At 35.5% G+C, this 26,004-nt stretch overlaps 1 protein-coding gene and 1 non-coding gene across 2 annotated transcripts in view; one reads left to right on the forward strand and one right to left on the reverse strand.

Moving 5' to 3' along the window:
* The window catches only part of SP3 (Sp3 transcription factor), a 67,468-nt gene extending 42,474 nt beyond the window's left edge, over positions 1 to 24,994 (forward strand). Inside the window, exons 5-7 of the mRNA XM_022570063.3 lie at positions 14,871 to 15,063; positions 20,661 to 20,857; positions 23,220 to 24,994. Of these exons, the coding sequence (XP_022425771.1) occupies positions 14,871 to 15,063; positions 20,661 to 20,857; positions 23,220 to 23,536 (707 nt within the window). The 3' untranslated portion in view covers positions 23,537 to 24,994. The remainder of the gene's footprint in view (positions 1 to 14,870; positions 15,064 to 20,660; positions 20,858 to 23,219) is intronic.
* LOC115802182 (U6 spliceosomal RNA) lies at positions 13,956 to 14,062 on the reverse strand. The gene has a single exon (XR_004022582.1). It is a non-coding gene; the product is annotated as a U6 spliceosomal RNA (small nuclear RNA).
* Positions 24,995 to 26,004: the final 1,010 nt, after the last annotated feature.

The raw sequence follows: 26,004 nt of genomic DNA on the forward strand, positions 1-26,004 counted from the left end.
TTTGGCTGCGTTGGGTCTTCCTTGCTGTGCATGGGCTTTCCCTAGTTGCGGTGAGCGGGGTCTTCTCTTGTTGTGGAGCACGGGCTCTAGGCGCATGGGCTTCAGTAGTTGTGGCTCGCAGGCTCTAGAGCGCAGGCTCAGTAGTTGTGGCGCACGGGTTTAGTTGCTCCGCGGCATGTGGGATCTTCCCGGACCAGGGCTCGAACCCGTGTCCCTGCATTAGCAGGTTGATTCTCAACCACTGTGCCACCAGGGAAGTCCTTTTAAAGAGTTTTTAATAATTAAAACTTACAAAAGAAACCCAGGTTATATAAATTTGAGATGAGCATATAGTATACTATATGCTATTGCCATTGTATTTCAACAAATTATGATAATACATAGTATTCAAACAACTATCTGTTCTTCCATAGCTATTTTTTAAAATAGTGTTTTAACAGATGACTGCAAACCTATTTTTTTTTTTTTGACTGTGCTGCGAGGCTTGCAGGATCTTAGTTCCCCAACCAGGGATTGAACTTGGGCCCCTGGCAGTGAAAGCGCCGAGTCCTAACCACTGACCCTCCAGGGAATTCCTGACTGCAAACCAGTTTGGAAGAGAATTTTCTTGCAACATGAAATTAGAATGGATTAGTAGTAGAATTAATGTAGAGCTATATTTTGCACCCTTGGTGAGTAACATAAACATAGCTTTGTGAACATGGGAGAAGATATGTTTATCTACCGGATGGATGATATAAAAACTGAGAATAGGATTGTGAGAGGTGAGGTTAAAAAACAAAATCATGTATAACTTACTACATTTTTGTATATTTCCCCTCTTGGCCTTCCTAAGAAGACTTAAAAAAAAAAATTGGTCCTGAATTGCTTAGGCTGAGGAGGTGTTCTGCTAATTCCAGTGATGATTAGGTGCTAGGGAGGTAAGCTGCTGTAGGGATCCAATTTATATTGTGGTCACGGTTTGTTTTGAATGAAGAGCAAAATTATATCTTCCAGTTTAAATACTAGTATTATTCATAACATGTGACTTCTGGTTATCATCTTGTCTCTAAAAATTGAATCTACTCTTAGTATGAATGTTTGGTACTGTTAGGATTTGAATAGTGAGAGTTGTGAGAGCTGCTGGTAACAAATCGCTTTCTTATTGTTTCTTAGGGGGCAATCAGGGCTTTTTGAGAACTATCTTTTTGGTATTATTTTAACCTGGGGGAGTGTTGGAGGAAAACAGCTTTTACTTTTAAAAAAACTTTGCAATAGTTTTAAAGTAGTCTTTATAAATCTGAAATTAGAGAGGAAAACTAGTCTCTGCAGCTAATGGAGGAAGGGATGAATCTTAGCAAAGAGTACTGTTTGCAGTAATATCTTATATTGATGTGTATCCTTCATAGATAATTTGAACTTCTTACCTGTGACACTGAAGATTTTATCTGTAAGCTTCCTAACATAAGTCATCTCTGGGAGTGGGAAGTAACAGGGGAGATTTTCCCAGATTTTTAAAAATTATAGTAAAAAACACATAACATTAAATTTACCATTTTAAGTGTATAGTTCAGTAGTGTTAAATATATTCACACTGCTGTGCAACAGGCTGTAGAACTTTACATAATGAAAAACTGAAAATCTGTATCCATTCCCCTTCTTTCCTCTTCCTAGCCCTTGGCAACCACCATTCTACATTCTGTTTCTATGATTTTGTCTACTTTTGATACTTCATATTAGTAGACTCATACAGCATTTGTCCTTTTGTGATTGGCTTATTTCACTTAGTGTAATGTTCTCAAGGTTCATCCATGTTGTAGCACATGACAAGATTTCCTTTTTAAGGCTGCACAATATTTCATTGTATGTATATACATTTTCTTTATCGTCCCCAGATTTTTTAAGTCACACTGGTTTGAACAAACTACAATTAAAACTACATATTCATATGTAAGGAGGCTAGACTACTATTCCTGGGAACTAGCCCTGGGAGGGAACTGATTTTTTTTTTTTTTTGCGGTACGCGGGCCTCTCACCGCTGCGGCCTCTCCCACCGCGGAGCACAGGCTCTGGACACGCAGGCCCAGTGGCCATGGCTCACGGGCCCAGCCGCTCCGCGGCATGTGGGATCTTCCCGGACGGGGGCACAAACCCGTGTCTCCTGCATCAGCAGGCGGACTCTCAACCACTGCGCCACCAGGGAAGTCCCCTGGTTTTTTTATTGAACTATAGTTGATTCACAGTGTTGTGTTAATTTCTGCTGTACAGCAAAGTGATTGTTATACGTATATATACATTCTTTTAAAAATTATTTTCCATTATGGTGTATTACAGGATATTGAATACCGTTTCCTGTGCTATAACAGCAGGACCTTGTTGTTTATCCATTCTGTATATAATGCATCTGCTAACCCCAGACTCCCAATCCATCCCTCCCCCGTACCCCCTCCCTCTCAGCAATCACAAGTCTGTTGTCTAAGGACATGGATTCTTTGAATAAGATGTTGTCGGGCCCTTGACATCTGCCCTCCATTGTGGTCTACTCTACATTGTGCTCTACCTCAGAGGTCTCAGACTTTGCAAAGTTACACACAGGTAATGTTTCCCATCCCAGTTTTCCCCAAATTATTATAGTGACCACCGTAGGGTTGCCAGTATTTGGATGGAGGGGCAGTGCTAGGTACGGACATTTTCAAAAGCGAGGGAACTGATTTTTGCAATGTTTATAATACGGTTTTGCATAATTCTTTGTCTTATGTCCTGGCTCCACCACTTTTTAGCTGTGTCACTTCAGGCAAATAACTTAACCTCTTTGTTTTCTCATCTAGAAAGTTGGGAGAAAAGTATGACTAAAACGGTAGGGTAGTTGGGAGTACGAAGTAAGTCAGTGTATGTTAAGTGCTTGTAATAGTGTCCAACAAGTAGTAAATCTTATATGTTATCGTCATCATAGAGTAGAACACTGTTCCTTTTTTTTTTTCACACCTTTATTGGAGTATAAATGCTTTACAATGCTGTGTTAGTTGCTGCTGTACAACAAAGTGAATCAGCTATATGTATACATATATCCCTATATCCCCTCCCTCTTAAGCCTCCCTATCCCATCCCTCTAGGTTGTCACAAAGCATCAAGTTGATCTCCTTGTGCTGTGAAGCATCTTCCCACTAGCCATCCATTTTACATTTGGTAGTGTATATATGTCAGTGCTACTCTCTCACTTCATCCCAGCTTCCTCCCCCCGCCACCGTGCCCTCAAGTCCGTTCCCTCAAGTCTGTTCTCTACGTCTACGTCTTTATTCCTGCCTTGCCACTAGGTTCACGAGTACAGCTTTTAAAAATTCCATATATATGCATTAGCATATGGTATTGAACACTTCCTTTAACAGTAACTTATTTAGTACTTCAGATTAAAGTGAAGTTAGTATTTCACTGTTCACAGTGTATTAATTGCAGGTCATAGTCTCTCATATATTTGTGGTATGTCTGTAAAATGAGGTCTTCTGTAAGGCATATTAGAAAATCAGTCATTTCCAGTTATGTTTATATCTACGTGTGTGTATCTTACAAAAGCTTGTATTGTTTAGATTTACTAGGAAGAATACTCCTATTAATGTATAATCTCCAGTTGGGTAGAAAAGGTTTGAAAATAATTTGGGAAACTGCTTTAAAAAAAAAATAGAAGGGGGTTGGATTTGAAAAAGATTAGTAGAGATGAAATAAAAGATTAAATTTAAGTGGGGGGGGGAAGGGAGCAGTCATAGAAGAGTAATGATCCAAATCTAAGGAGATAGGGTTTATGGGAAAGAGATTGCTTCATGTTAAAGCAGAGATTTTATATATATAAAGTTTATATTTGTTAAAGAAAATTTGGTTTTAAAACCTTCCCCTAAAGTGTTAACCTCTTTTGATCAGATTAGTGAACTTATATTTTTAGGAATCCATGTCTATAGTTTAGAACTATCCCATTGAAAGAAAAACTAGAAAAAAAGACTTGGTAGCTCTGAAATGTCCATAGGAATCTAAATAGTTATGAATGTGAAAATGTAATTAAAGATCTTGTAGGATTATCCTGTAATTCTGTTTAGGTGATTTTTATAGCAGGTGAAACTGATTAAAGAAAAAATGTAAGGAAAATAAACTTTCAGAATCAAATGAAGTAATTTCATCAGTACTTTAAAAATTGAAGGCAGAGAACATGAAAGCCTTTGATAAGAACAACAAAATCCTAATGATACGCTATTGATAAAGGATAATGTCTCATTTTATCAATAGTACTGTAATTCATATTTATCTAGTATTATTTAAATTAAATATGCATGTTTCAGACTTGATAAACCAGTAAATAATTTATCTTAAATATTCAGTTAGCTCTATTGACAAATAAGTAGCAAATAGTCTCAGGAGGAAGCATTTAACATTTTCTTGTAATATTTTTAATAGAAATGTAAACATACTCTTGAGTTATTAATGCTTAACTAATATTGATTATACAGATTGCCATTGGTGCCTTCACTAATTCCATGTCATTTGTGTTTGTGTTACATATGATAAGCCTGCTCACTTACCCACTTTGTTGCTTTTAGCATGCTGCTGCATATTGCTGTTTATATGTACTTGGATATGCTTGGATTAAATGGAATTGTATTTTTTGGTTTTAACTGAATGTCCTTCAGAGTGGACAAGTGGCTTTAATATTCATGTAAAGAAACCATGGATTGAATAGAAAAGAAATGCAAGTATCATTGAAAATGGTAGAGTTTCCATCTGCTATTGATAACACTGAATCTTACCTAAATATTGTTGTGACATTATCTAATATTGAGATATCGCAGTTAACAATACATTTGTTTATCTTATATAACTATTTGTGTTTTATAATGTTTAATAATCAGTTAGAATAGTATTACTTGTATATACTTAATAAACACATTTACGGGGTGCATGTTCACAACTTTACTAATAGTGTCGAGCAATCAAGAAGATTTGGAGACCACTGGCTTCATCCTCTTCCTAATCCACAAAAACAGCCAAACTCTTTGAAGTCATCAGTGCTATATAGTGGTGTCTGTGGGAAGTTGGATCCATCTACACCCTCACCACCACACTTCCGTACGCCAGTCTCTTACTTTTTTGGTATTCCTCTACTTAAAGTGTATTAATGACATGTTAAAATAATACCTTTCTGTTATTTTGTGTTTGTCCATTGGCTATACAAGAAAATTAGTCTTATCTTTGTAACCATACTGTGTTGTGTGTGTGTGTGTGTGTGTACTTTTTCATCATTTAAAGTCTCTGTTTCTCTCTCTTTTCCTTTAGCTCTTACCGAGGTGTGCAGGAAATTGGAAAAAAAATTTTTTTTCATTTATATATCCCTTTCACAAACTTGTTTTATTGGGGTAGGCCTTGAAAACAACTATAACTATGGCACAAAGATACTGTCAGTCATATACCAGGCCAGATGAAGTGGACATTTAAACATTTTGAGGTAGAGAATAGATATAATCAAAAACCAGTGCTGTTAGTTTATAAAGTTCTTAAATGTATACTCAAATGTCCTTGAGAATTTGTTTCCATTGCTTACATTTTTTTCTTGCGTTTAAAACTTGTTATTCCTTAAGTACCAAAAGTCAAGTTTAAATAAGCATGTTCATTTTTATATTACTAGTGTATATCATATAGGTAGTGCTACTGAAAATAAAGGTGAGTTTACACTATTTCAGGTAGTGTTATGTGTTAAATCTACCCTTGTGGGCTAGTTTAGGACCTTCAGTGCCCTTTTTATAATGCTTACTTTCCCTGCAGAACTCTTGGAAAGACTTGTATATACTTGTTTCTAGTTCATTTCCTTCCATTTTCTTGAATGTACTCTGGGCAGGGTTGTATTCTCACTTCTCTATTAGAACAGCTCTTGTCAAGATATTACCACATTGTTACATCCAAAAGTCATTTCTCAATCCTCATTTTACTTGACTGACAAGCATTTGACATCTTTGATTATTTTCTTCTTTTCTTTTTTTTTTTTTGTGGTACATGGGCCTCTCACTGTTGTGGCCTCTCCCGTTGCGGAGCACGGGCTCCGGACGCGCAGGCTCAGCGGCCATGGCTCACGGGCCTAGCCGCTCCGCGGCATGTGGGATCCTCCCAGACCAGGGCACGAACCTGTGTCCCCTGCATCGGTAGGCGGACTCTCAACCACTGCGCTACCAGGGAAGCCCCTGATTATTTTCTTCTTGAAATGATTTCTTCACTTGGCTTTTGGATACCAGCTTCCTCCTGTCTCACTGGCCTTTTTTCTTTCTTTTTTTTTTTTTAATCTCTGCTTGTCAGCTTTGAAGTGCCTAGGGTTTCTTCCTATAAATATATATATATACTCCATTCCAGGTGACTCTCAGTAACCAACTGTAAATGTTGATGATGCCCAAATTTATATCTGTGGGCCATACTTCTGTTTGAACTCCAGATCTGTCAGCTGCCTAATCAACATGATCATTTGGGTATTTCATAGGTACTTCAAAACTTTCATATCCAAAAATGGACCCCTGAATGGCACCCCTCTCCCATAATTTTTTCTACCCCCACTCTACTCTGTTTCAGTTAATGGCAACTCCATCTTTTTAGTTGCTCAGGACTAAAACCTTGGAGTTATATTTAACTCCTTGTTCTCACACCTCACATAAAACCCTGTTAGCAAATGTCTTTGACTCTACCTACAAAGTATTTCCTGATTCTGACCATTCCTTACCACTTCCTCATTAACAACTAGTTTTACGCCACTATATCACCCCTCTACTCTCAGTGGCTTCACTCACTGAATAAAATGTAAACTTTTATTTTTTTTTTTTGCGGTACGCAGGCCTCTCACTGCTGTGGCCTCTCCCGCTGCAGAGCACAGGCTCCGGACGCGCAGGCCCAGCAGTCACGGCTCACGGGCCCAGCCGCTCCGCAGCATGTGGGATCCTCCCAGACGGGGGCACAAACCCACGTCCCCTGCATCGGCAGGTGGACTCTCAACCACTGCGCCACCAGGGAAGCCCTAAAATGTAAACTTTTAGTGGCCTACAAGGTAGTACACAATGTATAACATCATATATAATCTTTTCCCACCTTTACATTTTTATCTCTGCTCTCTTGTCACTTACTACTCTTCTTTCACATTCATTTCTTTCTAGCCACACAGGCCTCCTTGCATTTCTCTGAACACACCAAGCATACATCCACCTTGCTCTTCCTTCTACCTGGAATACTTTCCCCCACCTTCTTGCTCCTTTGCCTCCTTCAGGGTCAAATGTCACCGTATGGGCAAAGCCTTTTCTGGCCACTTATTTAAAACAGCAAGTACTTCTCCTTTCACTTTCTGTCTATCCTTACCTCACTTTATTCCCATAACAGTTCACCACCACACAAAATGCTGTGTACAGTTGACCCTTGAACATGGGTTTGAACTGCTCAAATCCATTTACACGCAGAGTTTTTTCAATAGTAAATACAACAGTATTACACGATCTGCAGTTGGTTGAATAGGCAGATGTATACGGAAGGAGAACTATAAGTTACACAATGGCACTCCTAACTCTGCATTGTTCAAGGGTCAGCCATATTTACTTGATTATTTGTTCTGTCTTTTCCCACTAAAAAGGAAACTTGATAAAGACATGAGCTTAACTGTTGTTAACTTTTATCCTTAGAACCTAGAACAGTGACTGGCATATTGTAATCACTCACATATTTGTAGAGAATAACATTATGTCCTAAACTTCAAATTGACTTAATTTTTGGAGCACAGTCATCTTTTTTTTTCTTTTGATTATGACTTTATTCTTTTACAATAAAATCCCTTAGACATCTTTTTTTCTTTTTCTGTTTTTTCCCTTTAATTCTTTGTCCCATAGCACAGTGTCTGATATCCAGTAGATTCTTAATAATTACTTACTGAATATGGAAGTGTATTGTTATGCGTTTAAGACACTGGAAATTCAAATGAGAAATAAAATGTGATTAATTTCTTGGTCTTGCTACTGCGTTATCTTAACGAGGGGTTTATTAATTTTGTATGGACTAGTGCTTAAGAGTGCAGGCTCCGAAATTCAAATGTCTGGGTTCAGATCCAGTGCAATACTTTGCTGGGAGCCCAGTCATCTTAAGGTTTTGTTTGTTTATTTATGTTTTTGTTTTTAATTCCAGTGGTGGGAGAAGGGGCTAGTTGGTTATACAGGAACTAGAGATGAAACCACAACAAACATTGATTGACTGTCTTTAACAAATTCCCTAAGTAATCTCCTATAGATTACTTAAAATTTTTTTATTTAGAATGATCTTTCAAAGTATAATATACACTCAGAAAAATGTACAAATCATAGGTGTGTAACGATGATTTTTTATAAAACAAACACATAGGAAAAATTACCACCTGGATCAAGAAATAAGATATTGCCAGCAGTTCCTCAATCTCCCTGTACCCAGTCATTATGCCTCGTAAAGGTAGGCAGTCACTGTATAGTAGTGTTTCCTGTTGCTTTGAGCTTTATTTAAATGGTATATCTGTCTCTCTATAGATATAGGTATTATATGTAAGAGAGAGTGTGTATGTGCCTTCTTTTGTTTAAAATTACGTCTGTGGTGTTCCTGTTGCATGTAAGTTGTTAATTTTCATTGTTTTAGCATATTCCACTGTATGAATGAATATATTATGATTTTTCTATTCCAACACTAGTGGATATATGAGTTACTTCCAGTTTAGGATGCATTTCTGTACTTTTGGTGTCATGTGTATATGCCTTTCCGTTGGAGTGAAATTGCTTCCGTTATAGGGTATACAAAGGTTCATCTTTAAAAGATACGGTCAAAAGATTTCTAAAGTTGTTATACTGATTTACACACCCACCACCAGTGTGGGAGAGTTTCAGTTGCTCTATTACTTTGCTAACAGGTGGCCTGTTAAAAAGTTTTAGCCATCTTGGTGGATGTGTAGGATATTTCACTATGATTTTAATTTTAATTTTCCTGATATCTAATAATATTGAGTACCTTTTCATACTTCTGTGGGCCATTTTGGTGGGTATCACTTCCCCTTCTCCTGAGCTTTATAAACAGTAGATTTCTGAGAATAACTAGATACCATGCAGGACACTAATGCAGCATGGTAAAAAATATTTTGCTATTATCTACACTAAGATATAGAGGGAGATACGAACTTGACTGCCTAGTACTGAAGACCTGTTTTTTTGGGTTTTTTTTGCGGTACGCGGGCCTCTCCCTACTGTGGCCTCTCCCGTTGCGGAGCACAGGCTCTGGACGTGCAGGCTCAGCAGCCATGGCTCATGGGCCCAGCCGCTCTGCGGCATGTGGGATCTTCCCGGAACGGGCACGAACCCGTGTCCCCTGCATCGGCAGCGGACTCTCAACCACTGCGCCACCAGGGAAGCCCTGAAGACCTGTTTTTAAAGGTGTCTGTATTAAGTTGATAATGCAGGTTGGCAAAGAGGAATTATTTAAGATTTACTAGATGGGTGAAATTTATGATTAAGATTCTAAAATACCCCAGATGTGTATGAGCAAGAAAAATGATTAAAAATTGGGTACAACACTTCTTGGGCAAATAATTTATTGTCTTTAATGAACACTTTGTGGTCCTGTCCATATGAACTGACTCTTTTTTTGTTTTCAGTAAGTCATGCTAGAAAATTAAGTATCCATTTGAGATAAAATTAAATTTTTAAAATCTTCTCTATATGTATTATTTGCAGATAGAAGGAGCACAGAGAAGTAGAGGGCAGAGTTTTCCAGGTAGATTATTACCTAGACTGGAAGTTCCTCCTTAAGGAAGGGTTTGTTCATTTAGTCAGATTGTATTTTCTGAGCACTTTTGAGTGAAGCATTTATTATCTAAAGGGATGTATGAGCCAGTAAGTAGAACTAATTCTACCATAAGCATGTATAAGGGAGATGACATTTGAACTAATATTGAAGGATAAGTAGATGTTAGTTTTACATGAAAAAGGAAAAGAGCTAGAAAACAGTCCAGGCAAGACAGGCATATACTTATGGGTGTGACATTAAGAAAGGACATGGGTTCTGACAGTAATGAGAATTTCAGTATTTTAATACTGAAGTTGGAAGAGCAGTTGCGGCCAGATTGAGAAGGTTCTTGAGTACCAAGTTAACAAGTTAGTACTTAATACTGTAGAAAATAGAGAATTAGTGCAGGTAATGAATCAGGAAAGTGATGCCATTAGATTTTGTATTTAGGAAGAAGATTCTGGAAGCTCTGTAGAAGTTGGATTGGCAGAAGCGAGACATGAGAGGCTGGGAATGGACTGACAGGACTCACCTGAAATTGATGGTTTGAGCCATTAGGTGGCTTGCAATTATCAATAAAGGGGGAAGCAGGAGAAGGTTTGGTGAGTGGACAAGATGTGTTCAGTTTGGACATGTTATGTTCTATGTGCCTTTGTTTTATTGGAATTCAGTAGGAAAGAGAACTAAGTTATAAGTATACATGGCCATGACACACTCTTTAAAGATATTTTGTAGGTTCCAGTAAGAGAATTAGCAATAGGAGTAGGAATGACCTGTAATATTGTTATCCCCTCAGTCAGGTAGTATTTCATTCTTGCCCTCTCTCATCAGTTACTTTATTTGTTCTCTACGATTTCTTTAAATCTTCTCTCTCTCTAGACTCCTTTATCTGCTCTTAATATTATTCTGTCGTCCTTTTTCCTTGTTGTCTTGTCACAAATAATGTAAGATGAGTAGATTTAAAAACATCTGACAAAATTCCTCGTTTTATGGACTTAAAATTTATCTAACTCTGGATATGTGCTATCCATATGCTGTCTTTTATTTAACTTGTAAAAAAGCTAATACTATGCGGTATTTGTGCACATGTTTAAATGTCTTGTCATAATGATGCAGGTGGACACCTGATTATAAAGGAACAGAGGTCAGTACTCATTTATGTTGTGTGTTTGGATGAATTTTATACATATCTAATTCTTCATCCTTTCACTGAGGAAATAGAAACCATTTCCCCTTAATTTCTAGGCATCAAATTCTCTCTGCCTCTGGGGTCTATCACAGTTCATGGCACATAGTAGCTAATCACTTATTGAATGAATGAATGTGTCTGTATCTTTTCTTCCCTCATGTAATAGAGGAGGTGGCTGTGCTCCAGCAGTTAAGCCTGTAAGTGCTATGGCTCATCATCTCCTCCTGACTTCTTAGGGACTTTATTCTTGTGTTTTCAGTCTCTCCCTCTATAGTGGATCTTTCTCATGAACATTTACACATGTTCAAGTCTTCCCTGTCTTCAAACATAGAACAAAACACTTCTTCCCCCAGACTCTCTTTTTTGGTCCCCTTTAGCCTGTAGTGTCATGTTTCTGTCTCCCTCTCAAGCCAGACATATCTGTACTTGTTATTAAACACTTTTTCACTTCTTGCCCATTTTCTTAGTTTCCTTCTTGAATTTTCTGCAGTATTTGATGTTGACCACTTTTCCTTTCTTCAATGTAGGACATTTTTCTGGGTACGCCTTTCCTTCACAGGTTCATCCTCTTCTGCCTGTTCCTTAAATGTCTGCATTCCTCATAGGCTACTTTCTCTTCTCATTCTACTCATAGTCCTTGAATGATCTAACCTACTACTTTGGATGCACTCCATCTGTGTAGATCCAGCTTTTTTACTGTTTTGTCTCACAAGCTGTTCAGACTCTGACCAGCAACCTTGAATTAACTGTCCTTCTTTACCTCCACCTGAACCTTCTCCAGTGTTTCCTATTGCAGTGAATGGCACCACCATCTACCCGGTTGCCCAGGCCAGAGTGCCTTCTCTTTCCATTTCCCCCCTTGATTCTTAGTTGTAGTTTTTCTGATAAAATAAATTAATTTTAAACTGTTAGAGGCATTTTTCTTGGTTGCACATTCTAGTTTTCATTAGTATAAATTCAGGAGCTATTAGGGCACATTTGATTTCTTTAGGCTATTTTTGGCTCCAATTATTAGTGACTGGTATAAATCTAAAATAAATGTCCATTAAGATTTTTAGTTTACATAAATCAAAATTAAAATGTGTAGGAATTTATGTTTTATCAAAGATGATTATATTCAGTGTTTGTTCTAAATCATGTATTGTGGGGGTTTTTGTTTTCATTTTTATTTTTTTTATTGGGGAATAGTTGCTTTACAATGTTGTGTTAGTTTCTGCTGTACAATGAAGTGAGTCAGCTATATGTATATATATATCCCCTCCCTCTTGGACCTCCCTCCCCCCGCCCCCAATCACGCCCATCTAGGTCACCACAGAGCACCGAGCTGAGCTCTCTGCGCTATACAGCGGTTCCCATTAGCTGTCTGTTTTACACATGGTAATGTGTATGTATATGTCAGTCCCGATCTCCCAGTTCATCCCACCCTCCCTTACCACTCACCCACCGTGTCCACACGTTTGTTCTCTATGTCTGCATCTCTATTCCTGACCTGCAAATAGGTTCATCTGTACCATTTTTCTAGATTCCACATATATGTGTTAATATACAGTATTTGTTTTTCTCTTTCTGACTTACTTCATTCTGTATGACAGACTCTAGGTCCATCCACACCTCTACAAATGATCCAGTTTTGTTCCTTTTTATGGCTGAGTAATATTCCATTGTATATATGTGCTGCATCTTCTTTATCCATTCGTCTGTCGATGGGCATTTAGGTTGCTTCCATGTCTGACTGTTGTAAATAGTGCTGCAGTGAACATTGGGGTGCATGTGTCTTTTTGAATTATGGTTTTCTCTGGGTATATGCCCAGTAGTGGGATTGCTAGGTCATATGGTAGTTCTATTTTTAGTTTTCTAAGGAACCTCCATACTGTTCTCCATAGTGCTGTATCAGTTTACATTCCCACCAAACAGTGCAAGAGAGTTCCCTTTTCTCCACACCCTGTCCAGTATTTATTGTTTGTAGAGTTTTTGATGATGGCCATTCTGACCAGTTTTGATCTGCATTTCTCTAATAATTAGTGATGTTGAGCATCTTTTCTTGTGCCTCTTGGCCACCTGTATGTCTTCTTTGGAGAAATGTCTATTTAGGTTTTCTGCCCTTTTTTTTTTGCGTTACGCGGACCTCTCACTGCTGTGGCCTCTCCCTCTGCGGAGCACAGGCTCCAGACGCGCAGGCCCAGCGGCCATGGCTCACGGGCCCAGCCGCCCCACGGCATGCGGGATCCCCCCCGGAGCGGGGCACAAACCCGCGTCCCCTGCATCGGCAGGCGGACTCTCAACCACTGCGCCACCAGGGAAGCCCTCTGCCCATTTTTTGATTGGGTTGTTTGTTTTTTTGATATTGAGTGCATGAGCTGTTTGTATATTATGGAGACTAATCCCTTGTCGGTTGCTTCATTTGCAAAACATTTTCTCCCATTCTGAGGGGTGTCTTTTTGTCTCGTTTATGGTTTTCTTTGCTGTGCAAAAGCTTTTAAGTTTCATTAGGTCCCATTTGTTTATTTCTGTTTTTATTTTCAGTACTCTAGGAGGTGAGCCAAAGAAGATCTTGCTGTGATTTATGTTAAAGATTGTTTTTCCTATGTTTTCCTCTAAGAGTTTTATAGTGTCTGGTCTTATATTTAGGTCTTTAATCCATTTTGAGTTTATTTTTGTGTATGGTGTTAGGGAGTGTTCTAATTTCATTCTTTTACAAGTAGCTGTCCAGTTTTCCCAGTGCCACTTATTGAAGAGACTGTCTTTTCTCCATTGTATATTCTTGCCTTCTTTGTCATAGATGAGTTGACCATAGGTGTGTGGGTTTATCTCTGGGCTTTCTATCTTGTTCCATTGATCTATATTTCTGTTTTTGTGCCAGTACCATACTGTCTTGATTACTGTACCTTTGTAGTATAGTCTGAAGTCAGGGAGCCTGATTCCTCCAGCTCCGTTTTTCTTTCACAAGATTGTTTTGGCTCCTCGGGGTCTTTTGTGTTGCCATACAAATTGTAAAAATATGGAATGCTTCATGAATTTGTGTGTCATCCTTGCACAGGGGCCATGCTAATTTTTTCTCTATCCTTCCAATTTTAGTATATGTGCTGCCAAAGCTAGCAGTCATGTATTGTTTTCTTTTTTTTTCTTTTAATTAGTTTTCTGAGTTGAAAAAACCTCTTAGTTTCACATAGGAAATGATGTTATATCATTATCGATACAAAGAAAGATGTTTGGCTATGCTGACAGAACAATGTAACTTCCTGCCATATCCACTCTTCCTCACCATTGCATGCTCATTTTGTTTCCCAGTCTGCTTTATAATAAAGCTCATTGAAAATAGAAACTCTCTCATACTTATGCATGTCCTTCCACAATGATATTGTGGTTGTGGCCATTATAGATTTTTAGTAAGGATTGACTTTAAAACTTAAGTTTATGAGTAATAATTTCATTGTACCTACAAATAGGCATAATTTCATTCCCATAGGACCTACATTTTGCATTCCCATAGTATCTACAAATATGCATAATTGATACAGGCTGTAAAAAAGAGGTTTAACAGGCATTAGAATTTGTTCTATTCTGAGTTGACCATTGATTTTAGTGACTATTTGAACAATGATAACTGAAGTTTCAGATTGTTTTATGACTCAGCTTGCTCAAAAGAAATTGGCTGTCTTAATGAATTTTTAAAAGCAAGCTCTCATGGTGGCTTTATTCTCTTTTTGGCTTAATCTCTGATATTTAGAATAAAATAGATTGTTTTAAAAGAATAATCCACAACAAGGAGCAATGATTATGCTCCACAAACAGATGATTTTTTACTTTTACATAGTATTTATTCATTCTACCTTAGAGAGGCTCAGATCTCATGCTATCTTTTTGGGCCAGTGGGCTGCTTCTCATCTGTATTTGTTTTCTTCTTTAGATATTAGGATCAAGGAAGAAGAACCTGATCCTGAAGAGTGGCAGCTCAGTGGTGATTCTACATTGAATACCAATGATCTAACACATTTAAGAGTACAGGTGGTAGATGAAGAAGGGGACCAACAACATCAAGAAGGAAAAAGACTTCGAAGGGTAGCTTGCACCTGTCCCAACTGTAAAGAAGGTGGTGGGAGGTATGCACACACGAAACATACTTTTCTTTTTAGACTGTTAATATCATCACCCTAATTTTTGAAATGCTGCATGCCATGTCACTTAACTAAGGGAAATTATTCATTACATGATCATCTTGTGTGTTTGTCTGTATGAGTGTGGCAGAAAAAGTTAGAGAACAAAATATATGAAATCAAATTTTCAGTTCTAAATGCCTGTTTTAAAAAAACTAAAATTACTTAGTTTACTTAAAAAAAAAAAGTATAGTAAGATGCCATTTAACAGGCCCATATTGGATATTAGTCTGTTTGCAAACCAGCAATGGATTTGCCTAAATACTGCTTAAAAAACTGATTCTTCTGTACAGTAGAAACTAACACAACATTGTAAAGCAACTATACTCCAATAAAAATAAATCTTTAAAAAAAGTTGATTCTTAGCTTGAGAATAGCAGTTATATAATATAAAATAAGTTCAGAAATTGTTAATAAAGCATAAGTATTTTCCATTTTTAGTAGAAATGAATAATAAGCCTTAATGATGGAATTTTTAAAAAAGTGGAACTGTAATATTTCCATTCAGTGTTTTCAGAAATAAACATTAAGAAATAATAACATGACAGGAATAAACTCAAAACAGATCAGTAATTATATTAAATGTGGATGGATTAAGCTTAATAATTGAGAGATTGACTCTCAGGTCATATTTAAAAGACATAAAGCCCAGCCTTATATTGATTATAAGGAACATCTCAAATTGGTGCAGGAATGTTGAAAATAAAGGAATGGAAAAGACTTATTAGGCAAATGTTAACAAAAAGGAAACTTGGACATGGTAAGATTAAGGTGAAAATATCAAATGGATAGATAGGGGTATATTTCTTTTTTTTTTTTTTTTTTTTTTTTTTTTTGCGCGTTATGGTGGCCTCTCCCATTGCGGAGCACAGGCTCCGGACGCGCAGGCTCAGCAGCCATGGCTCACGGGCCCAGCCGCTCCGCGGCATGTGGGATCTTCCCAGACTGGGGCACGAACCCGTGTCCCCTGCATCGGCAGGTGGACTCTCAACCACTGCGCCACCAGGGAAGCCCAGGGATATATTTCTTAATAATATGAAGTTTTCACCAAGAACATTTAATAGCCATGGAACCTTTCCCCCACAACTTTGAAATACATAGAGCAAAAACTGATAGAACTCTAAAGACATTATAACCGTATCCTCTAGTCATAGTGAAAGACCTTAATATAACTCTCTCAGAAATGAACTATTTAAATAGACCAGAAAAAAAAAAAAAAAAAAAACCCTGTTAATGCAGTTAATGAACTTGACCTAGTAGAGCCTCTCTGCCTTTTGAGTTGATTTGTACATTGGCCAGCCCATTCACAATGATAGTAATGACTAGTAACTGTTAATACTGAGAGCTTACTGTGTTCTAGATGGTCTTGTAAGTGAGGCATGGAGAAGTTGAATGATTCTTTACAGCATACACAGCTGGGATTTGGACCCAGTTTCTTATCAAGGCCTTAACCACTGCACTGTACTGCCTCCCAGGTGAATTTGCTTCTTCTCCATCTGATCCTTAGGCATTTGTATTTCCTACTGGTAATTTATTCACTTTTTTGAAGTTTTACTTATTCTTTGAAATGTTTTGGTCAATTTAAATAAGTTAGTGTGGAATTCTGGTTAGACAACTTTTCTGAAATTTACTCTCATTTTTACGGGAACTTTCAAGATAAATTTTCATGAAAGTCAAATCTAACTGAGGGTCAAGGCCTTGCCTGTGTTTTGCTTGTTCTTTTCTTTAAATTGAAAATCTTTTAAAATTATTTTTATTAAATTAATACATGCTCATAAAAATTCAGAAATATAGAGGAGTTTTAAAAGAATACGAAACTTCTACCCTACTTCAAGATGACTATTGTAACATTTTTGTATATATCCTTCCAGACTTTACTCTCACTGTTTTATGTGTCTGTTTTTCTTTTGAAAATTTTTGTGATCATATTTCCAAGTGTACATAGAGTTTGTATCAGTTTTTTATGACTGTATAGTATTCTATGGTATGGATGTGTAAGAATTTAACAACTTTTGGGAGTTTATTGTTGAAATTCTAATTCTTACACATATATCTTTGCACATCTGATTATTTCATCATTATAAGTTGGCAGTGGTGGAATTGTTTTATCAAAGGGAATTGTCTGCTAGAAAGGTTGTATCAATTTATACTCCCATCAGTGGTGTATGAGAGTATGTTTTCCCACACCCTTGCCAACAATGGATTTTATAATTTTTAAAAACCTTTTAAAGTCTGAGAGATGAAAAGTAATTCCTCACTATTGTTTTATTCAGTATATTTTTGTTACTTTATTTGAACATTTTTTGTTGTGTTATTTTACCATGTCAAAATTTCTTTCGTGAATTATTTCTTTGTCTTTTGTGAATCTGTTAATTTGTCTGTCATATGTGCACATATTTTTCCAATTTTACAGTGTCTTTCAACTTTGTCAGTAGTTTGCAAAATGCATTTATTTACACGAGTAAAGAAAGTTCTCACTTAAAGCTTGCAAACCTTTTTTTAAGTACAAAATTTTTAGTTGAGATGCATTACTATCATGCTATTAAAAGTCTTCCTTAAACTGAGGATTATAAAAATACTCATATTTTTCCAGAACTTTTGTGAGTTCATTTTTTAATAACTTATTCTAACAATTAAAATTGAAGTTCTTAAGAAAAACAACTGTTGTTTCTTAGAGCTCATTTGAACAAAATTCAACTAATATACTCATGATAGGCACAATTGTATCATTGACAGTTGCTGCATCTCATTAGTAGAAGCATAACATATAGTAAATCCTGTTCTGCAAAGGTGAGGTAGGTGGCACTTTATACATTTTAGAATATTAGCCTTTCCGCAACAGTATTCTTTTAAAAAAATAATAGTACGTATAAAGTGGCATCTTTAGAGAACTAAATTTTATTTTTTTACCTTTTTGAGCAAGGTGTAAAATATAATTAAATATTTTAAAACTGTATTCATTTGGGCATTTAGCCAATATTTATTAAGCAGTACCAGACTTCAGAAACTTTATACTCTAGTGGAAGAGACAATTTTATAAAGTAAAATAAATTCTAAAGGCGTTATTGTTATATAGGTTTTGTGTGGTTTAGACAACCTCAATCCAGTTTTTAAAAATTTAAGTTAATTTGTAAAATCTGTTTTCTTCCCTGTTAGCCTTTCAGTTTGTGTTCCGTTTCTCCTGTCCCAAGCAAAAGACTCGATTTACTTAACTTTTCTTAATCCATCTACTCAGAATTTAGCTTTATTTATTGTGTCACTCTGTCTTTGCATTATTAAAATTTTGGGAGCAAGTTTAAGCAGTCAAGAAAATGAACTTAAAATTGTTAGTTTTGTAAGATCATGTAGTAGGTATTAGTGGTGTAACTATATAAATCAAGGGGAAAACTTACGGTAATCTTTTACTACTTGAAGTTTGTTGATAAATTCACTTCAGTTCCCTTCCTTCACATCACATGCCATAAATCCATATCTGGCATATCTAGATGTTATCTTGAGTAAAAAAATTTTTTTTAGATAAAAACTTGGACCTCGGTATTGGACTTTTTCCCTTATATTGTATATTTTCGTGTGCCCCGTCTCCATTTTTTTTTCTTAGTTGCCTGTCCCATTTTCAGACAACGAGTATGTCTTGTTACCTTATAATTCAGTTGATGAAAACATCTTTCCCTGGATTTTTGGTTCTTTGGGAACTCATATTTGTTGCTGTAATTTGTTATAGTCTTGTGCTTTGTTCGTGCTCTCAAAGCTAAATTTTGCTAAGTTAGTAAAATAGCACTTTTGAATTTATAAAAGCACATTGATTCACCTGAGTGGTAGGATTAGAAGAGAGGCAAGAAGTTATGAGTGTAGAGTGAACTGAATTGGGTTCTCCGTGAAATTGCTATGGTGAACACAATATGTAAAATCGGTTTGTACACCAATAGCCACAGACATTGCTCTTTTTCTTAGGGCCATTTAAGAATAAAACAAATTTTAAAAGCTAAATTAAATGGAAATATTATTGGCTTTGGTTAAGACTTTGGCATTGCAGGTGAGCCAGCAAAACCTGTTTCACTCAACTCAGCTCTTTGAAGAGAGTTGTAGAAATTGGGGGTGGACTGGAGCAGAAACTAGAATTGTGTTAGATTATGACATCCTTGCCCTTGAGACAACAGCATGACTCCTCCTTGTCTTTACTTATGCTATTCCTCTGCCTGGAATGCCTTCCCTCCTTTCTATCTAAATCCTACCCACCTCCTCCACGAAGCCTTCTCTCACTACTGGAGCCCACATTGATGTCTCCCTGTTCAGAACACCTATGGCATCTAACAGCCAGCACTGCACCGTTTAGCACTGTTTGTCCTATGGCAATTTCACATGCTACTGAGTGTGAGTACATTAAAATATAAATGTGGGGAAATATGCGTTTTTCCAGTAAAATTTGAAAAACGATAGGTATATTATATACAGGAGGATTTGCAGGCTTATGGAAGGCTTACAGGCTATACCTAGACTGTGAGATTGTGGGAGGAGGGGAAGTTGGGGGGGTCTTAAATGTACCTTTTTGTAATCTCAGAGAAACTGCAAAGTTTATATAATATGATTTTGACAGTTGATGAGTCTAAAATGTCATTTTTTTATAAACTCATTTGTTTTTATTCAGTAACTAGCCTTTTTCTTTTTTATTTGAGGTTGAGTAATAACATTTTCTATAGTGTTTAATATGATTTGAATATCAGTTCTGGAATGAAAAACGTTTTCTTCTTGCTTAGGCTAAGATACCTGTGTTCACCCATCTAATAAGCACATATCTTCTAAACCCTGTTCTTGGTATCAAATACTGAAATGTAACATGTCAAATTTTGCACTGTGGAGAAACTGCATTTTATTATTTCTCTGATTTATAATTTTGGGTATCTTTGCATGGTTAATAGGGAATTTTAACTGTAAAGATAATTTTAATTTATTTCATGTAGTTCTAGGGATCTAAGACAATAGCTTTGTCTAGATTTTTTTCTCTGATTTTCTCCAAGTCAGTGTATATTCAGGGTGTGGCCATACAAATATGTGAATAAATAATGCTTATATCATCTTAATTTAAAGTCTTCTTAAGGTGCCTTAATTGTACCTATGATTAGTTATGCATTTATTGTTGGTTTATTTACTTTTTAAATTAGCTAACATCATGACTTTGAATAGGCCATTTAGTTTCTGGTACAACTAATTTAATCGGATTGGGCTTATGCATAGAATTTGGGAATGGTTCTGACCGAATAATAAATAACTTTACTATACTCTTTATGTATGAAATGTTCTTTTAAATTATATATTTCTTGAGCATATTTACATTTGGACAACACTCACATTAGTTGTGGAGTAAAATGAATATGTAAAACTTATTAATTTTTCTTTAAATTGATTTTAAATGGTCTTGGTTTCTGATTGACCTCACAGTGATAATGTCTTCTATTTGAAATTCAACATGGGGAGTATGATATGAGTGATAATGTCCATTTGAATATTTTCATATAAGTATATATTATTCTGTGTGTGTTTTTTAGAGGTACCAATCTTGGGAAAAAGAAGCAACACATTTGTCATATACCAGGATGTGGTAAAGTCTATGGGAAGACCTCACATCTGAGAGCTCATCTGCGTTGGCATTCTGGGGAGCGCCCTTTTATTTGTAACTGGATGTTCTGTGGTAAAAGATTTACTCGAAGTGATGAATTACAGAGGCACAGAAGAACACATACAGGTTACTAATATTTACTTTTAACAGATAAAAGTTAACTGTAAGGCTACATACTACCTTGAAATTTTTTTTTAAGCATACCTTACTGAACTGAATCTTTTAAAATACGACCAGTTACATCATATTTCTGTCTTCAGTAACACCAATTTAAAAACACTAATTCCAAGCAAGTCAGTATGGCTTATTTTATAAAATAATGTTTTATTTTATGCAGACTTTGGTTAGCTTTTGTTTTCATATTATTCAGTGTCTTAAGCCACATTTATCTCATCATTGTTAATTATGTTAAAGTTTTAAATTAGTTGTGTGCTTTTACTCTTGATCCTTATCTTCTTCTTCCTCCTTAACACTGTAATAAATAATAATTCCTTTTCCTTTGATAAATTCAGGCATTTCACCCTTTCTCGTTTTAATATGTGTGAGGTAAGCAAAAGATATTTCACTGAGGAATAACCAAGGCATTGTTGATGTGAAGACTCTTTCATTTAATTGTTTTAACACATAGTGTTGTGTGGTTGTTACATGAAATGGACCTAGGAATGACCCAAATTGAATTCTAACTTAATATAACATATTTTTCTTCTATCTACTGCCATGTAATGATCAAGGTGTTCATCAGTCTATGCTCGATACTGAAGAATTGAAAAATATATAATGCATTTACAAAGTTTAGAGAGCATAGAAGAAAGAACTATGGTGAAACGGTGGACGATATGGATTTTGAAGTCTCTTAGATCTAAATATATAAAATAACCCATGAAGTATGTAGTATTATGTTACATACTCTACTCGTTTTAATTTCTGTCTCATCAGGTAGGTAGACAGATGAGCTTAACCTGTTTGAAACTGCAACGGACAATATAAGAAAGTAGATAAAGTGTGCTTGGAGGCAGAGATCATTATTGTTGGGATAGTAAGGCATTTTTGAGCATGGCCCTATAATAGAATTTTCCTCAGTGGAATTTGATCAGCAGGATATAAAAAGAAATAATGTAAAAGGGAAAAAAGGTCTATGATCAAATAAGTGTAGGAAACACTGTGTTAAAGAGGGTTACTATACAAGTACTTTCAAAGAATGCCTCTTAGGACCTTTAATAGAATGTTAATGAGCACTGTACATCTCCCAAGTCGCGGGAGGTAGTGGCAACCTCTCATTGTGCCATTTTGCCATGGAGTATGTCTCAGGACTAATGTTCCAAGAGAAGCTTTGGGAAATACCTTCCCAGAAGAATAGAATAGTATATGAATAGAAGAAGTGAGAGATCATTTGTCACAAGTGAAGATGAGATTTTATTTAACACATTTCTGTTACGTAGGATTGAACCACGTTACTGGAGTTAGGTAATGGAGAGTCTGAACTGTTCAGTTATCTGCAGGTTACTCTTGCATTCCCATACCACTTAGTACAGTGGTGAAGTTTTGTACTCTAATAAAATTTGATATTTAAGGAAGATTTGTCTGGCATTGATTTGTTGGATTGGAAAGGGAGAGACTAGTGTGCCATTGTAATATAGTTCAGGCATGAGGTCTGATGAGGACCTACTGAGAGGAGAGGTGCTGGAACAAGAGATATGTAAGAAAGACATTTTGAAGAAAATAAATTAAGAAAATACTGGATTTGTTTATTGATTGAGTTCTCCTTAGATTCCTTGTAGGTCGGCCTTTTGCCTTCTACTAATTGTCTTACATAGTAGGTCTTCAACATAATAGAAGTTCTGTCTGTCTTTTGTATTTAAAAAAAGTATTTATGCTGGGAAATAAATTTAGGCATCATAGAGTCTTATTAACTTTTAACATCATGATTTATTAGGCTTGCTCTTGATTATTCCAGCTGAAATCAGGTCATCTGGCCATCTCCATTATTCTTGGGACTACTCAGTCTTTATTAGACTTCAAGCTTGTGTCTTGGCTTTAATCTAGAAGTACTCTGTAGTTACTTAAATTCGCATTTAAGAGTTGAAGGTTGAGTATCAGGGATCTCACATGTTAATAATACCTTAAATATAGCTTAAAACAGTGTATTTTTCTTTAGAGAAGTATGCTACAGATAGTCGTTTTTAAGCTGGTATTTTGTAACAGATGTTTCAAAACTGTTAGCATAGTTGAGGTATTAAATTCTTACCTGAATATCAGTGTATAATAAGTTTGAAGATTGCTTTTCATCCAGAAATAAAGGTGACAGATTTATTTTGAGGAAAAGTATTCTATGAGAGAAATTTTGCAGGGACAGCTCATGAAACTAATATAGTTCTAATTGAACTCTGCTCCCTGTCCCTAACTGTCAGTGTTGGCTTATTTTCTTTCTCAGGGAATGAGAAATATAATGTTAAATTTAAAAGACTAAGTAACTTAATTTCTTCAACAGGTGAGAAGAAATTTGTTTGTCCAGAATGTTCAAAACGCTTTATGAGAAGTGATCACCTTGCCAAACATATTAAAACACATCAAAATAAAAAAGGTATTCACCCTAGCAGTACAGTGCTGGCATCTGTGGAAGCTGCACGAGATGATACTTTGATTACTGCAGGAGGAACAACACTTATCCTTGCAAATATTCAACAAGGTTCTGTTTCAGGGATAGGAACTGTTAATACTTCCACCACCAGCAATCAAGATATCCTGACCAACACTGAAATACCTTTACAGCTTGTCACAGTTTCTGGAAATGAGACAATGGAGTAAATATTACACAAATACTTATTCATCGTGGTTATTTTTATACAGTAGTGAGAAGAACATTGTTCCTAAGTTCTTAGATATCTTTTTATTGATGTGCAAAAATTTTTGGATTGACAGTAACTTGGTTATACATGACACTGAAATGCCTTACTTTGTATGATATTCCATAGTATATTAAAAATGGTAAAATTGCATGGGTTTTGTAGGTACTTTTGGAATCTAGAAGAAATGAAATTTTACCAAGTTATATAAAGAGAAAATTGAATTTAACAATGCGAATGGTAGTCTTAACCAAATGCATCAATCCTGTGTGGTTTAGTGTAAAAATGAGAACATGTTGGTATTTATCTATTGTAAGATAAAAAAAAAAAAGTTGGTGGGTGAAAGAAATCATGTTATGATAAAAAAAATTTTTGTAATTTTCTTGATGACTGGAATTTTTATTATGCATAACTGACAAATCAAGTTTCCAAGCAAATGTTACATAGTGTAGGCTTTACTTAGCTTATCAATTTGTCATTTTGAAGCTAATTATTTTAATTAGGTTAACTATGTACAATATTTTAAGCATTACTCTTGTAAGATTTTGAAAACTACATTTTAACATGGAACTCTAGGGATAGTCACCTTTTAAATCCTGTTGAAAAGCCATGTTTAAGATTTAATTTGCCAAAATAATGTCTTGTTAATATTCTTTCAATAACGAAGTTGGGCAATATAACCAATGTTTAAAAAAGTTTAAAATGTATAGGTTGAGGCATTTGGGTGGTAAGAAAATGTTATAGTGAATTATCCCTTTTCTTGAGTATTGGAGGACCAAAAAAATAAGGTGTTATTGCGTCTTAGCAGTGATTTTTTATTTTTTTTTTTTTGAATCCAATCTTGTTTCCAAAAACCACATGTCTGCCAGGGCCTTAAAAGCCATCATGTAAATTACCAGTAAAGTAAAACATATGCAAACATAACAAAATCACTTCCATAGTGACGATACTCCAACCATATGGATATTAGTCATAGAGAACTAGAGGTTTTATGATATTTTTTTAAGTCTTTTTTTTTTGTTTGTTTTGTTTTTGGTCTAGGTAGTCAGTCTGCACTTAAATATCAACCATTTTCCTTTTTTGCTTTTTCCCTTAAAATTTATATGTATCCAGTACATTTAATTGAGAAATGTATGTTTTTTATTATGCTGTATTTTCTTTTTATTTTTTAATTATTGTTTATATTTTCAATTATTAAAAAATGTACAAAATAAAGTTTCATTGCTGGTCTTGTAAGAGCTATACAATTTTCCAAAATGTATACCTATAACTGCAGCAGTTCACTTATTTCAAAAATTTGGGATTCTGTTCATTTGTTATTCTTAAGACCACCTCAAATTTAAAGGCTACCTTATTGTACGTTTAAAGTGTATTATAACAGTGTGGTAGTTAATAAAACACTATTTTTTTTTTCTTTTGAGTTTGTTGTATTCCTATGCATTTAAAATAATTGCAGTGGTATGGGGTAAGAAAATCAGTGTGGTTTATTTTTCTTAGCATTTTATATGCAGATTCTTGATTTCAAATGCTGAGATTATTGTAAACAGGTATATTTACTTAAAAAGGGAAGAGTAGAGGCTCTAGCAGATTACTATTTTTTTTGCCTAAAAATGAACTTATTAAATAGAACTTTTGAAAAAAATCTTTTAGCCCACATTGATTCATTAGAATGTTATCAGTCCATTTTGCAAACCTTATTTTTCCTTTGTTTGTTTCCCCTGTTAAAGCAATGCAGGATATTGATTTATCAAAAACTTGAGTTTACTTGAAGATTCTTGAAAATGATAACATAAGACAAGCTTTGGTAACCATGGCAAGAGTTATTTGAAAGGGTTATGTTTTTGAATTTATATATGTCTAATCATAAAGGCAGGGTAAGAGGGAAGGAAAAATTAACAGGATATTAATACGACTATTTTAGATATTTTAAAATAAAAAATCCAATTACTTTCTACGTGTATACAGTGGGGTTAAAGATTTCCATTGTCTGTTTTCCAGGCCCAATCTGATACTGTCAGTAATATCTTTGAACGCATAGGACAATACTAGATACACATAAAAACACAAAGTTTTTCTCATGTGAGACTTAAGCTTGTGACGTGAAATAGGAAGTATTACTTGGAATCATAGAAATTAATGTACATTTATTTTGAAGTTACATGGTTAGAATTTGAATCTTCAAACTCCTGTAAATAATTTCTAGAATTTAAAAAATTAGGTTGTGTGAAGAGGATTATGTGAGGAGGTGGCTCACTTGAGCAGAAACACCTATTAAGTAAGGAAATTAAAAAACTTTTTAGAGTGCGATAGTAGAGCTGTTTTTAATATTGAAAATTTATAGTAAGCTTATAGAGAGTTTTTGATCCATGAGTTTCCAAGCAAATTTTATCAGTTCTTAGAACATGAATGCAATGAAGATAGTAAGTAGTC

Source organism: Delphinapterus leucas, chromosome 8, assembly GCF_059928025.1.
Source record: "Delphinapterus leucas isolate spDelLeu-1000000601 "Yukka" chromosome 8, BTC_Dleu_Yukka2, whole genome shotgun sequence".
Taxonomy (NCBI): Eukaryota; Metazoa; Chordata; class Mammalia; order Artiodactyla; family Monodontidae; genus Delphinapterus; species Delphinapterus leucas.